Source organism: Phyllobates terribilis, unplaced genomic scaffold (genome assembly GCF_046119375.1).
Source record: "Phyllobates terribilis strain yellow unplaced genomic scaffold, ASM4611937v1 Scaffold_5__5_contigs__length_657084704, whole genome shotgun sequence".
NCBI lineage: Eukaryota > Metazoa > Chordata > Amphibia > Anura > Dendrobatidae > Phyllobates > Phyllobates terribilis.
In genome coordinates this window covers 73,023,805-73,037,598 of record NW_027362765.1, presented here as the reverse complement: position 1 = coordinate 73,037,598, position 13,794 = coordinate 73,023,805, and the positions used below count along the sequence as shown (strand labels likewise).

Sequence of the window (13,794 nt, the reverse complement as noted above, 5' to 3'; positions counted from 1 at the left end):
CAGAATTGGCGCATCCTATGAATGCGCCATTTCTGGGGCGGCTGACGGCTGGTGTTTCTAGCCTGGGAGGGGGCCAATATTCATGGCTCCCTTCCTGGGCTATTAATATCAGCCCCCAGCTGTCTGCCTAGCCTTTGCTAGCTATTAAATTAGGGGGGACCCCACGTCATTTTTTTGGGGGGGTCCCCCATTTTAATAGCTAGTAAAGGCTATGTATTCAGCTGGGGGCTGATATTAGTAGCCTGGGAAGCTCCGTGGGTATTACCCCCTTCCCAGGCTTCAAACATCTGCCCCAGCTGTCTGCTTAACCTCCGCTAGAGACTAAAATTAAGGGGAACCCCACGCCAATTTTTTTTAATAATAAATCCTTTATTTTAATACTAAATGACAAGTACAGTAACCAACACTATCACTGTACTTCATATATATGTGACTGACATGTTTCTATCTATCTAATCTATGTGTGAAGCTCTATTCTGTCTGTTATAAATTGTCGGGTACCGCTGCTGAATTGCCGGCCGGCTTTTTTAAAGAGACGGTGCATGAAAACACTATTATTTTTTTTAATAAATCCTTTACACTAAATGACAAGTACAGTAAGCAACATTGTTACTGTACTTTATATATATGTGACTGACATGTTTCTATCTATCTAATCTATGTGTGAAGCTCTATTCTGTCTGTTATAAATTGTCGGGTACAGATGCTGAATTGCCGGCCGGCTTTTTTAAAGAGACAGTGCATGAAAACACTATTATATTTTTTAATAAATCCTTTACACTAAATGACAAGTACAGTAAGCAACACTGTCACTGTACTTCATATATATGTGACTGACATGTTTCTATCTATCTAATCTATGTGTGAGGCTCTATTCCTTCTTGTCTAAATTGTCGGGTACCGGTGTATGCCGCTGCTGAATTGCCGGCCGGCTTTTTTAAAGAAAGCGTCTTCTGAGCAGTTTGTCAGCTTTTGGACCTCTTTGAAGGTGTTTTCTATGTGTTTCTATGTGTTTTTGTTTGCCTGCCATTGGTTTTAACGGTGTTCGACGGTGTTCTAAGGTGTTCGACGAACAGTTCGACGAACAGTTCCTCGAACATCCCGGTGTTCGACGAACCGAACCGAACCCGAACACTACGGGGGTGGCTCAACACTAGTTGGGACCATCAGTTGTGTTGTGCAGAATCTGGTGGAAACACAGCTGATAGTCCTACTGAATAGACTGTTAGAATTTGTATTATGGCAAGAAAAAAGCAGCTAAGTAAAGAAAAATGAGTGGCCATCATTACTTTAAGAAATGAAGGTCAGTCAGTCCGAAAAATTGGGAAAACTTTGAAAGTGTCCCCAAGTGCAGTTGCAAAAACCATCAAACGCTACAAAGAAACTGGCTCACATGAAGACCGTCCCAGGAAAGGAAGACCAAGAGTCAGCTCTGCTTCTGAGGATAAGTTTATCCGAGTCACAAGTCTCAGAAATCGCAAGTTAACAGCAGCTCAGATTAGAGACCAGGTCAATGGCACACAGAGTTCTAGCAGCAGACACATCTCTACAACAATTGTTAAGAGGAGACTTTGTGCAGCAGGCCTTCATGGTAAAATAGCTGCTAGGAAACCACTGCTAAGGACAGGCAACAAGCAGAAGAGACTTGTTTGGGCTAAAGAACACAAGGAATGGACATTAGACCAGTGGAAATCTGTGCTTTGGTCTGATGAGTCCAAATTTGAGATCTTTGGTTCAAATCACCGTGTCTTTGTGCGACGCAGAAAAGGTGAACGGATGGACTCTACATGCCTGGTTCCCACCGTGAAGCATGGAGGAGGAGGTGTGATGGTGTGAGGGTGCTTTGCTTGTGACACTGTTGGGAATTTATTCAAAATTGAAGGCATACTGAACCAGCATGGCTACCACAGCATCTTGCAGCGGCATGCTATTCCATCCGGTTTGCGTTTAGTTGGACCATCATTTATTTTTCAACAGGACAATGACCCCAAACACACCTCCAGGGCTATTTGACCAAGAAGGAGAGTGATGGGGTTCTATGCCAGATGACCTGGCCTCCACAGTCACCAGACCTGAAGCCAATCGAGATGGTTTGGGGTGAGCTGGACCGCAGAATGAAGGTAAAAGGGCCAACAAGTGCTAAGCATCTCTGGGAACTCCTTCAAGATTGTTGGAAGACCATTTACGGTGACTACCTCTTGAAGCTCATCAAGAGAATGCCAAGAGTGTGCAAAGCAGTCATCAAAGCAAAAGGTGGCTACTTTGAAGAACCTAGAATATAAGACATATTTTCAGTTGTTTCACACTTTTTTGTTAAGTATATAATTCCACATGTGTTAATTCATAGTTTTGATGCTTTCAGTGTGAATGTACAATTTTCATAGTCATGAAAATACAGAAAAATCTTTAAATGAGAAGGTGTGTCCAAACTTTTGGTCTGTACTGTATATACTATATAGCTGTAATGCAGTTCAAATTTCATATATTCAATGTCTACAGACATCTTAGCTCTTATAGTGTTCTGCTGTATTCTTTTGTTTGTACATTATCCACCTTCCCCAGTCTACAAATTAAAAGAAATTAACTAGGGGTGAGAGGGGGGGGGTTTAAATATTCATATGTACCAGATTTTTTTCCACAGGGGAATCCACAACTTATAATGTACATTTTTTTGTGGGTTATATTTTTTGCACATTTTTCAGATTTTTGTTCCAGTCAAATCAATGACAAAAACTCTGTAACGAGCCATAAAATATATATTACACAACTGCACCAGTCAGTGACTGAGTAGAATCTATGACTTCTCTGCATTTAGTGGTCACCACTCACCTGTGCGGTTATCTGTAGGAATCTCCTCTTTACAATTTTCATCCCACCATACATATGTCTCTGTATAATCAATATGGGTCAGATCTTCGCCCTGAAACAAATATTGCAAAAGTCACAGACAGATGGAGACGTCGTTATTATACAACAACCCATTGGGATCACTAACATCATAATTTGAGGTTCAAAAATGGGAACAATGCCCCCTTTGTCCCCCAAAGCAACTCCATATACATACCATAGTTTATAGCAGAGAGAAAAATGGAGCCTTAAATTGCTTAGAACGATTATTCAATTTTTATTGCATATAAAGATTAAAATCAGTTACAAAAATCACCCATACAACATTTATGCATAAAAATGTGATCAGATGGAGACGTCGTGTAGAATATTTTTGAAGACAAAAAAAGAGTAATTACCATGAAGGCTAAAAATGAGATGACAGCAGTAGCTATCACACAGCAGCAGGTCTGTCGTATAAAGTCAACCTGTTGGCTCCTAATTCTAACCAGCAATGTCCATAACCAGAAAATTGTTAAAAGATCCAGTCAAAATCAAATGTCTATGATCATCTGTAGACTGTTACCTCCACCAAATATAAATGGCTACCTTATTAGAGACACCAATCTAGTAGCGCATGGAACCTCTTTTGGCCTTCAAAACTTCAGACAGGAGAGTAGTGAGGTTTTACTATTCTCACCCTAACCATGAGGTCTAAAGCATAATAAGGAACAATAAATTCACATTGAATTAATTCAAATTTCACCAGTCGCAGAGCCGAGTAAAGATGGAGAAAGAGGACATTGTGAGAACTGATGAAAAAAGAAGCCAGAGGTAGCTGTGCAGACTAACGGACGAGGGCTGTGATGGCAGAATAGGAGATCAATAAGGTGAGAATTATTCATTTTTTTCATTCCTTTGCTGGGCCTCTACATAATAATCTGCTGCCATTTTACTGAACTCACAAGAAGCAAATTGTCACGGTTTCATCACTCACTTTAGCTGGCTAGCTATGAGCAGACCATTTTCAGCTGAAGCTTTCCTCAGTGATGTATGTGCTTTGGTCTGTGTCTGATTTCCTGATCTTGTTGCCGGACATTGGATTTGTCTTGACTATTTGTGTGTGTTATCCTTTTTGCTCTTGACGCTTTCTAACCTAAGAGACCTAACCCCATCTTTTCCTCTGACTATCCGTTTCTCTTATACCCTTATCCTTACACACCCTCTTGGCATTTGTCCCCAGACTGTTAATTGAACACGCCTTTGTCTTGCCCCTCTGTACTTCGAGCCCTCCTGGTACCTAACCTCAGACCTCCTAACTACCCTGACACACAGCTTGTCCATGAGTACTGACTCAGCGTTACACAAATAAAAAATTCAGATTAAGAAGAATCCAAATACTTCGTAAAATTTGAAGTGAATTCAAGTCACCTAAAACCGATTCTCTCATCTCTAAACCCTGGTGGATAAAATAAGACTTAACACAAGACCTTCACAGCTTCGAGAATTCATAGGGGAGATTTCATGACATCTTCTCTCTATTTACCTGATGATCCTGAGGAACATCGGGATTTTCTTGTTTACAGTCCTGTGCAAGAAGAGGATGGAGACATCTCTCTGGTGTTGTCCTCTTACTGGATGGACCTGGAGGAAGCGCAAACAGGGACTGAATTAATTCTTTACATGCAGATAATTACAGGCCGTGTGTATTTAGTTCTGTCTATTACCTGGTGATGTGAGGGGCTGGGGAACCTCCATCATGACGTCCTTGTACAGATCTTTGTGTCCTTCTAAATACTCCCACTCCTCCATGGAGAAATGGATGGTGACATCCTGACACCTTATAGGAACCTGACACATACAATAATACCGTCATCCCCCCGATCCCTTCATAGCGTTATTGTATAATGTCCCAGCATTCCCAGCAGTGTCACCTCTCCAGTCAGCAGCTCAATCATCTTGTAGGTGAGTTCCAGGATCTTCTGGTCATTGATGTCCTCATGTATCAGGGGGTGAGCTGGAGGCCCCATAATTGGGCTCAGGGGTCTTCCCCATCCTTCAGACACAGAGGCCTGACAGTGCTCACTAGAGGTCTTCTTCACTACTGTGTAATCCTGGTTATGGAGAGACACATTAATAAATCGCACTACAGACATTTCCAGAGTCCTCACCTCTCCAGTTCTGTCCATCTGTTATTCCCATAGATAAGAATGATGTAATGTGACGTCATCAGAATCTCTCACCTCTCCAGTAAGCCGGAAGATGATCTGTAGGGTGAGGTGTAATATCCTCTCCGCCATCTTGTCCCTGTCCCTATCCATCCTTGATGGTCACTCAGGAAAATTCTATACAGAAGATCTTCACTGAGAGGATCCGATATTGTAGGGACCTGAATGGGGAGAAGATGACGATGTAACATCATAAAGATCCCATGTAAGAAATCTCCGGAGCTGTTACTGGCTTCACATGATCACTACATCCAGTCATGGCCCCGTCCTGCCCCTGGTATAACACACAATCACATTATAGTCACATACAGAGATAACATAATATCTCAAATCCAACACCATAAACATAGAACAATTCTAAATAAGACTCTTGGGATACCGGTCTAAGTGTTTTTCCTTGTGATGATTGTCATATACAGTGAAGGAAATAAGTATTTGACCCCTTGCTGTTTTAGTAAGTTTGCCCACTGACAAATACATGAACAGTCTATAATTTTAAGGGTAGGTTAATTTTAACATCGAGAGATAGAATATCAAAAAAAAAGTCAAGAAAATCACATTGTATAAATTAGATACATTTTTTTGCATTTTGCAGTGAGAAGTAAGTATTTGATCCCCTACAAACCATTATGAGTTTTGGCTCCTACAGACCCGTTAGATGCTCCTAATCAACTCGTTACCTGCATTAAAGACAGCTGTCTTACACAGTCACCTGTATAAAAGACTCCTGTCCACAGAATCAATTAATCCGTCAGACTCTAACCTCTACAACATGGGCAAGACCAAAGAGCTTTCTAAGGATGTCAGAGACAAGATCACCTGCGCAAAGCTGGAATGGGATACAAAACCATAAGTAAGACGCTGGGTGAGAAGGAGACAACTTTTGGTAAAACTTGTTAATGATCTCAAGGCAGCTGGGACCACAGTCACCAAGAAAACCATTGGTAACACATTATGCCTTAAAAGTTTAAAATCTTGCGGTGCCCGCAAGGTCCCCCTGCTCGAGAAGGCACATGTGCAGGCCCGTCTGAAGTTTGAAAATGAATACCTGGATGATTCTGTGAATTATTGGGAGAAGATGCTGTTGTCAGATGAGACAAAAAATGAGCTCTTTGGCAGTAACTCAACTTGCCGTGTTTGTAGAAAGAAGAAGGATGAGTACAACTGTGACACCCCAGGGGTCTGGTTGCCACAGTGATAGAGATATTATGTCTGAGAGCAGGTGGGAGGTCCTTTGGTCAGGGATCCTGTGCATGCCACACCTCCTGCCCAGTCTTGGGAGGGGAAGGACTTCCCCTATATAAACCCGGGGCTGAGGCAGAGTTAGTGAGAAAGAAGACAGAACAAGAGTAGAGAAGAGAAGCAGCATAGCACGAAACATCAGGAGCTCTGTGGGGAGCAGTGTTACAACGAGTCAGGGGCTGGCAGCTACAGAGCTCGCCCTGACTGAGAAGATTTCTTACTGGACCCGGAGTCCGAGGCTGTGGGGACTAACTCCTACCCAGCAGCAGAAACCGTCCGGCAGAGGATTTCAGGTCCTCTGGCCCAGAAGCCCGAAGGCACGGTCACACGCGTGGGACCAGCACCGCCATCGTGGAGCGGAAGCCATTAGAAGGCCCCGAGTCACCGGCCATACGGGTGAGCACCACACGGTACACTCAGGGACGTGGGCTACTTATTCCCGCCTCTAGCAAGGTAGCCAGAAGAGTACAGTTAGTTGGGAAGGCCTACAACTCCGCCTGGCCAGGGGAGATCCTATCTGCTCAAGGATTGACCAGGCCCCTATCACTAGCAAGTACTCCGGGAGGGTCTATCTTTGTCACCAGTAAAGACCCTGAACTACACCGCACCGTCTCTGAGTGGTTCCTGCTACCCCCATCATCCACGTCGGCTGCCCTGAGGCCATACCCCTCCCGTTGGGGGTTATACCATCCACGCTGCACCATCCTTCCACCGGCCTCAGCGGTCTGCCCTGCAGCGGCAGCTCCATAGCTGCATTCAACGGGTGGCGTAGTCACCAACCATCTACTGCTAGTACATCGCCGCTCAGTTTGACTCCCTGGGCGCGGACCGGGTCGCCGCCACGAGACTACAACCCTCAAGAGATCCGGCTCCGGGTAAGCTCCCGCGTGCGCAACGCAGCGCGACACAGGCCCAGGGGCGCGTCAACTTTGGCGTAGTCGGCAGGATTTCGTGCCCGCAACCACCGGGTACTGCGTGCCTGAAAAGCAAAGACTGTTCAAACTTACCAGTGGTGAAGATTCCCGCTATCCGTGGAGGTTTCCCGCCATCCGGCGCCATCTTCTACCTGCTTCCCGCCATCCGCGAAGTTTTCCCGCCATCCGGCGCCATCTTCGACCTTCTTCCCGCCATCCGTGGAGTTTTCCCGCCATTGGACGCCATCTTGAGGACGCCGCGCGGGAAGAAGAGGGGCGTGGACTCCGAAAGCGCGCGAGAACTGAAGCCCCGCCTCACGTCCGGACGTTGCGTAAGGTCCTGGAAGGAGCCCAGCAGACGCCGACGTCACCGAAGCGCGACGGAAGGTCCTCAACCCTGACGATCCGCTGCGGAGCCGCGGCCTACGGAACAGGATCATCGCAAGGTAGGCCACGGTCCACTAGGGGGGAGGAAGATGTCGGATACGGAGGAGAGCTTCACTGCCTCAACCCCCGCCAGCGCCACCGCTGCTGCAGTTATGCCCTTCACCATGCCCTATATCCCGGGAGCAGCTTGGCTACCCCAGTACTCAGGGGAGTCACATACCCTGCATGACTTTAGAGAAAAGCTGGATAGCCTCTTCCAGGTGTACCCCCTCACAGAAGAGCAAAAAGTGAGCATCCTGGTGGCCCAACTAACCGGGGCAGCCAAAAGGGAAGTAAAATCCTGGCCACCTGGGAGGAAGACTGTCGCAGGGATACTAACCCGGCTGAAGGACACCTTTGATACCCGCACCTCAGCCGAGATTAAGCTTAGATTCTACGGGTGCAAGCAGCGAGCGCATGAGAGTATAAGGGACTATGCACTAAACCTACAAGAGGCCCTGAGGGCCATAAAGCAGACCGACCCTGATGGGGTGGGAAACGAGGACAGGCTGTTGACTGAACAATTTATAGAGGGTTTATATTGCAATGCCCACCGAACCCAGTTGCGGGCAATGGCCTTACAGGATCCCCATCTGGACTTTGCACAGTTCAAGGACAGAGCCATCCGGGTGCTCCGAGAACCGGCACCGGGTGGCGTTGTGATCCACAGGCGCCCAGCTATCACTTACCACCAGGAGGCGGCGCCCTTGTCGGCAGGGCCTGTGGGAGCTGATGCGCAGGCTTTGGACAATGACCCGGCTCCAGACCTACGCCATCAGGTCCAAGAGCTAGCTAAGAGCGTTGCTGCGCTAACCCGAACTGTGCAGTCTTTACAGGTTTCCACCCCAGGGAAGATCCAGCTGGCATCCGGACCGGAGGACATCCCGTGGCGTCGACCAAGGAGGACCCCACCGGCCAGAGGAAGACCCAGTGACCGATACAGCGAGGACGGACGACCCATCTGCCGCCGCTGCAATCAACCCGGACATATGGAAAGGTACTGTTCTTTAAACGGGCACAACCTGGGGTAGAGGGCCAACCCCCAGGAAAAAGATCACCAGGCCCATCGAACTGGCGCGACAGATATGTGGGAGGACGTCCAGTCTTGCCTGTGGTACTGGATGGCATTCCCATGAGTGCCCTACTGGACACCGGGTCACAGGTCACCACTATCCCGTACGTGCTCTTTAAGCAGTACTGGAATGACTCGGATATTACCCGCTACCCTGACGACGACTTGAGTATCATCGCCAGCAATGGCCAGCCCGTGCCACAGATCGGATTTAAAGAGGTGACCATCAAAATCGGTAGAGTCGAACTGGCAGCACAGGGACTGATCATTGTAGACATTGACAAACATGAGAGCCACCCAAAAATAACTCTAGGAACTAATGTAATTGAGAATTGCAGAGGTGATTTTCCTTCTACAGCAGGTTGCCAAGAACGCCAGCTCCGGCGAGCAGCGAGTGCTCCAGAAAGAGATCCGGGCACTGATGCGACGGCAACAGGTGGAACTCTCCGGCGGTGAGATTGGTAGCGTAAGAATGTGTGACCCTTTCCCTATTGCCATGCCCCCAAAAAGCGAAATGATGATTTGGTGCCGGGCAGCTATTGGTCTGAGAGGTAGAGATTACCAGGCAATGGTAGAACCAGTTTACTCAGACAGTAGGCCCACCATTTTGACAGCACGGGGGGTGGTCAATGTACGCCATGGGAGGGTGCCCGTTCGCATAATCAATATCGGGGAGAGGGAAGTGTACCTGCCCCGGTATGCCACGCTAGCAAAATTATATACCATCAACCAAAACTCTATACAGTCTGTGGAACCCTTGCCTCCATCTCACCCGGAGGAAGGTAACGGCTCTAAGAAAGTAATGGAGGATTGGTGTCAGCAACTACACTTGGGAACTGACTCCACTCCCACCAGAAACAGGGAGTCTAACGGGTGGTTCAAGAGTATGAGAGAGTGTTTAGTAAACACCCGTTAGACTTCGGGCGAGTCAAGGGGGTAGAACACCGCATCCCCACGGGAGATCATCCTCCCATAAAAGAGAGGTATCGACCCGTACCCCCTGCACATTACCAACACGCCAAGGGGATGCTTAGAGACATGAAGGAGGCTGGGGTAATCCGGGATAGCTGTAGCCCCTGGGCAGCCCCGCTAGTTTTAGTCAAAAAGAAAGACAACACCATGAGGATGTGTGTAGATTACCGGAAAATCAACTGTATCACACACAAGGATGCATACCCCTTACCAAGGATAGAGGAGTCATTGGCTGCTTTAAGATCTGCTAACTTCTTCTCTACCTTGGATCTCACTAGCGGGTACTGGCAGGTTCCTGTAGCAGAGGCGGACCGGGAGAAGACCGCATTCACCACCCCGATGGGACTTAGTGAGTTCACCTGCATGCCGTTCGGACTCTGCAACGCCCCAGGAACCTTCCAACGATTAATGGAGTGCTGTCTGGGCCACAGAAACTTTGAGACGGTCCTGTTGTACCTGGACGATGTCATCGTATACTCCAAAACTTATGAGGACCACCTGAAACACCTGGCGGAGGTGTTCGAAGCTCTGGCGAGTTACGGCCTAAAGGTGAAACCCTCCAAGTGTCACCTCCTGAAACCAAAGGTGCAGTACCTGGGACACGTGGTGAGCGCTGACGGAGTGGCTCCCGACCCCGATAAGATCACCGCAATTAAGGGATGGCCAAGCCCCTCCAGCGTAAAAGAAGTGCGGCAGTTCCTCGGGTTGGTAGGCTACTACCGAAGGTTTATTCCCGGTTTCACCAAAAAGGCAGCGCCTATGCAGGACCTCCTGATAGGCCAGTCCCGGAAGGCCAAGAACCAGAAGCCGCCCTTCAAATGGGAAGAGCTAGAAGAAGAGTCCTTCCGCCAGCTGAAGATGGCCCTCACGGGGGATGAAATCTTGGCGTACCCGGATTATAGCCAGCCCTTCATCCTCTACACCGACGCCAGTAACATCGGGCTAGGAGCCGTACTGTCCCAGATCCAGCAGGGGAAAGAACGAGTAATCGCCTACGCCAGCCGAAAACTGCGACCCACCGAAAGGAACCCCGAGAATTATAGCTCATTTAAGCTAGAGTTCCTGGCCGTGGTATGGGCAGTCACTGAGCGCTTTAAGCATTACCTTGCTTCTTCCCGGTTCACCGTGTACACGGATAACAACCCGTTGACACACCTGGACACGGCAAGACTCGGTGCCCTGGAGCAGAGGTAGATGGCCCGTCTGTCCAACTACGAGTTCATAATCAAATACCGGGCAGGGCGCTCCAATACTAACGCGGACGCCCTGTCCAGGATGCCCAACCTGCCGGACGAAGGAGAAGATCCGGAGGGACTGGAAGAAATTGAACTCCCTGCGTTCCACCGTCATGGGACTATCCAGTATTCCCACCGGGTAAGGAGTAAGCAGGCTGCTACGTTGAACCCCTTACCTCACTACAACTGGGCGGAAACGCAAGACAGCGACCCTGCCGTCCGACTGGTGAAGGAGATGCTGACTCGGCCGGAGGCTCGCCTTGAACCAGACGCTCCGGAGGAAGCCAAACAACTATGGGCAGAGAAGAGTCGACTGTTCCTTTACAAAGGGAAGTTGTGCTGCAGAATGGTTAACTCCCGGACGCATGAATTACTCTGGCAAGTAGTGGTGCCACGAAGAGACGCAGCCATGGTGATGGAGGCATACCACGACGGAGCTGGACACTTCGGGTGGAAGAAGCTGGAGTTCCTGCTGCGCGAGCGATTCCACTGGGTAGGCATGAGGGGAACCATTGAGAAGTGGTGCAGAGACTGTGGCCCGTGCAACCTGAGAAGGAAGGACCGTGCCAGCCAGAAGACTCCCCTGCAGTCCATCGTCACCCGGCAACCGTTGGAACTGGTAGCCTTGGATCATGTAAAACTGACCCCAAGCAGAAGTGGCTACGTCTACGCGTTAACCATCGTGGATCATTACTCCCGGTTTCTGGTTGTCGTCCCCGTCAAGGACTTAACGGCTCAAACAGCAGCTAGAGCCTTCCAGCAGCACTTTTGCCGTCCACACGGGTACCCGGACCAAGTGCTGACGGACCAGGGACCTGCCTTTGAAGCGGAGGTCTTCCAGGAATTCTGCAATCTGTATGGCTGCCGGAAGATAAGGACGACACCCTACCATCCGCAGACTAATGGACTTTGTGAAAAAATGAACCAGGTGGTAATGGATCTTCTAAAAACATTGCCCCTGGAAGAACGCAGTCTGTGGCCTGAAAAGTTGCCCGATCTGGTGGACCTATACAACCACATCCCGGTAGGTTCCACCAACTGTACCCCGGCTTACCTAATGAGGGCAAGACCTGGTAAGTTACCTGTTGACCTGGAAATGGGAGTCCTGACACCCGAGGACACTTCACCAGAAACAGACTGGGACACAGAGAGGCAGCAGCAGTACCGGAGAGTACAGGAGAGCGTGGAGCGAAGTCTCTGTCAGGCTAGGGAAAGACAAGAGAAAACTTACAACCAGTATGCTCCCGCTGTTCCCCTGGTACCCGGAGAGCAGGTCTTGAAGAGGAAGAGACGGCTCCACAAGTTGGATGACCAGTGGGAGAAGGACCCGTACACCGTACTGCCCTCAAGCCACGAGAACCCGAAGGTTTGTACCATCAGTAAAGACGGAGGGGAAACCACAGCCATTGTATCCCGGGACCACCTGAAGAAGTGTCCCGAACAACTGAGGAACCCTGAAGAGGAACAAGAAGACCATCGACCCATAGAGGAAAGGGAAGATATGGTTAGTACTGTGCTCGGGGACTTCCCTCGGTCTTGGACTCAAGTCAATGGTGCAGTTGTGGTACCCGTACTCACCTTCCTCCAACCAGCATCCCAAGCACCTACGGAGCAACAGGTAGAGCTGGAAGAACAGCCGGTCCAGGAGGCAGAAGACTCCACACAAGCAGAACAGGAGGATCAACCCTCTGCTCATAGTGAGCCTGCCGTACCCCTAGTGAGACAAAGAGCCGGTAGACAGCTGCCCAGTTTACCCTTGACAGCTCCTACACCCTGTAGTTCAGGGCTAGACAGTCAGCTCCGTAGGTCCACTAGGGCCACTAGAGGCCAGTTACCCGCACGCTGGAGGATTTGAAGTGTATAAATTGTTTTATTTATGTTTATCTGTGTATTGTTGCTTGTGTATAATTTTGTGTTTCCAGTTATTTTTAGGAATCCTTGGTGGATTTACCGGGAATCCTTGTACATAGTTGGAGCGTAACCCAGGATGGACTAAAGACTGTTAAGGACTCGGGGCAGGACAGGCCCCTACCTGGTTACGTCTCCCTGTTTTGGTGAAATGGACACCTTGCTTTTCAAAACTGCACCCGGTTGCGGACACGCCGTAACCATCTTATGTGTTTTTCTTATTGTATTGTTATTGTTATACCTTGTTATGTTTTTCTAAAAAAAAAAAAATATATGTTTAGTCCCGGAGTACTAAATTTCACTAGGGGGAAATGTGACACCCCAGGGGTCTGGTTGCCACAGTGATAGAGATATTATGTCTGAGAGCAGGTGGGAGGTCCTTTGGTCAGGGATCCTGTGCATGCCACACCTCCTGCCCAGTCTTGGGAGGGGAAGGACTTCCCCTATATAAACCCGGGGCTGAGGCAGAGTTAGTGAGAAAGAAGACAGAACAAGAGTAGAGAAGAGAAGCAGCATAGCACGAAACATCAGGAGCTCTGTGGGGAGCAGTGTTACAACGAGTCAGGGGCTGGCAGCTACAGAGCTCGCCCTGACTGAGAAGATTTCTTACCGGACCCGGAGTCCGAGGCTGTGGGGACTAACTCCTACCCAGCAGCAGAAACCGTCCGGCAGAGGATTTCAGGTCCTCTGGCCCAGAAGCCCGAAGGCACGGTCACACGCATGGGACCAGCACCGCCATCATGGAGCGGAAGCCATTAGAAGGCCCCGAGTCACCGGCCATACGGGTGAGCACCACACGGTACACTCAGGGACGTGGGCTACTTATTCCCGCCTCTAGCAAGGTAGCCAGAAGAGTACAGTTAGTTGGGAAGGCCTACAACTCCGCCTGGCCAGGGGAGATCCCATCTGCTCAAGGACTGACCAGGCCCCTATCACTAGCAAGTACTCCGGGAGGGTCTATCTTTGTCACC

General features: G+C 48.9%; 2 protein-coding genes across 2 annotated transcripts in view; both read right to left on the bottom strand.

Moving 5' to 3' along the window:
- Positions 1-13,794, bottom strand: part of LOC141270752 (oocyte zinc finger protein XlCOF8.4-like) — a 101,526-nt gene that overhangs the window by 36,045 nt on the left and 51,687 nt on the right. The gene's annotated exons all lie outside the window — the stretch shown is intronic.
- LOC141270754 (gastrula zinc finger protein XlCGF66.1-like) overlaps positions 1-13,794 on the bottom strand; it is a 41,484-nt gene that overhangs the window by 7,089 nt on the left and 20,601 nt on the right. The window contains exons 2-6 of the mRNA XM_073680865.1: positions 5,070-5,215; positions 4,761-4,940; positions 4,554-4,677; positions 4,373-4,470; positions 2,830-2,920 (exon numbers count right to left, since the gene is read on the bottom strand). Coding sequence (XP_073536966.1) covers positions 2,830-2,920; positions 4,373-4,470; positions 4,554-4,677; positions 4,761-4,940; positions 5,070-5,147 — 571 coding nt within the window. The 5' untranslated portion in view covers positions 5,148-5,215. The remainder of the gene's footprint in view (positions 1-2,829; positions 2,921-4,372; positions 4,471-4,553; positions 4,678-4,760; positions 4,941-5,069; positions 5,216-13,794) is intronic.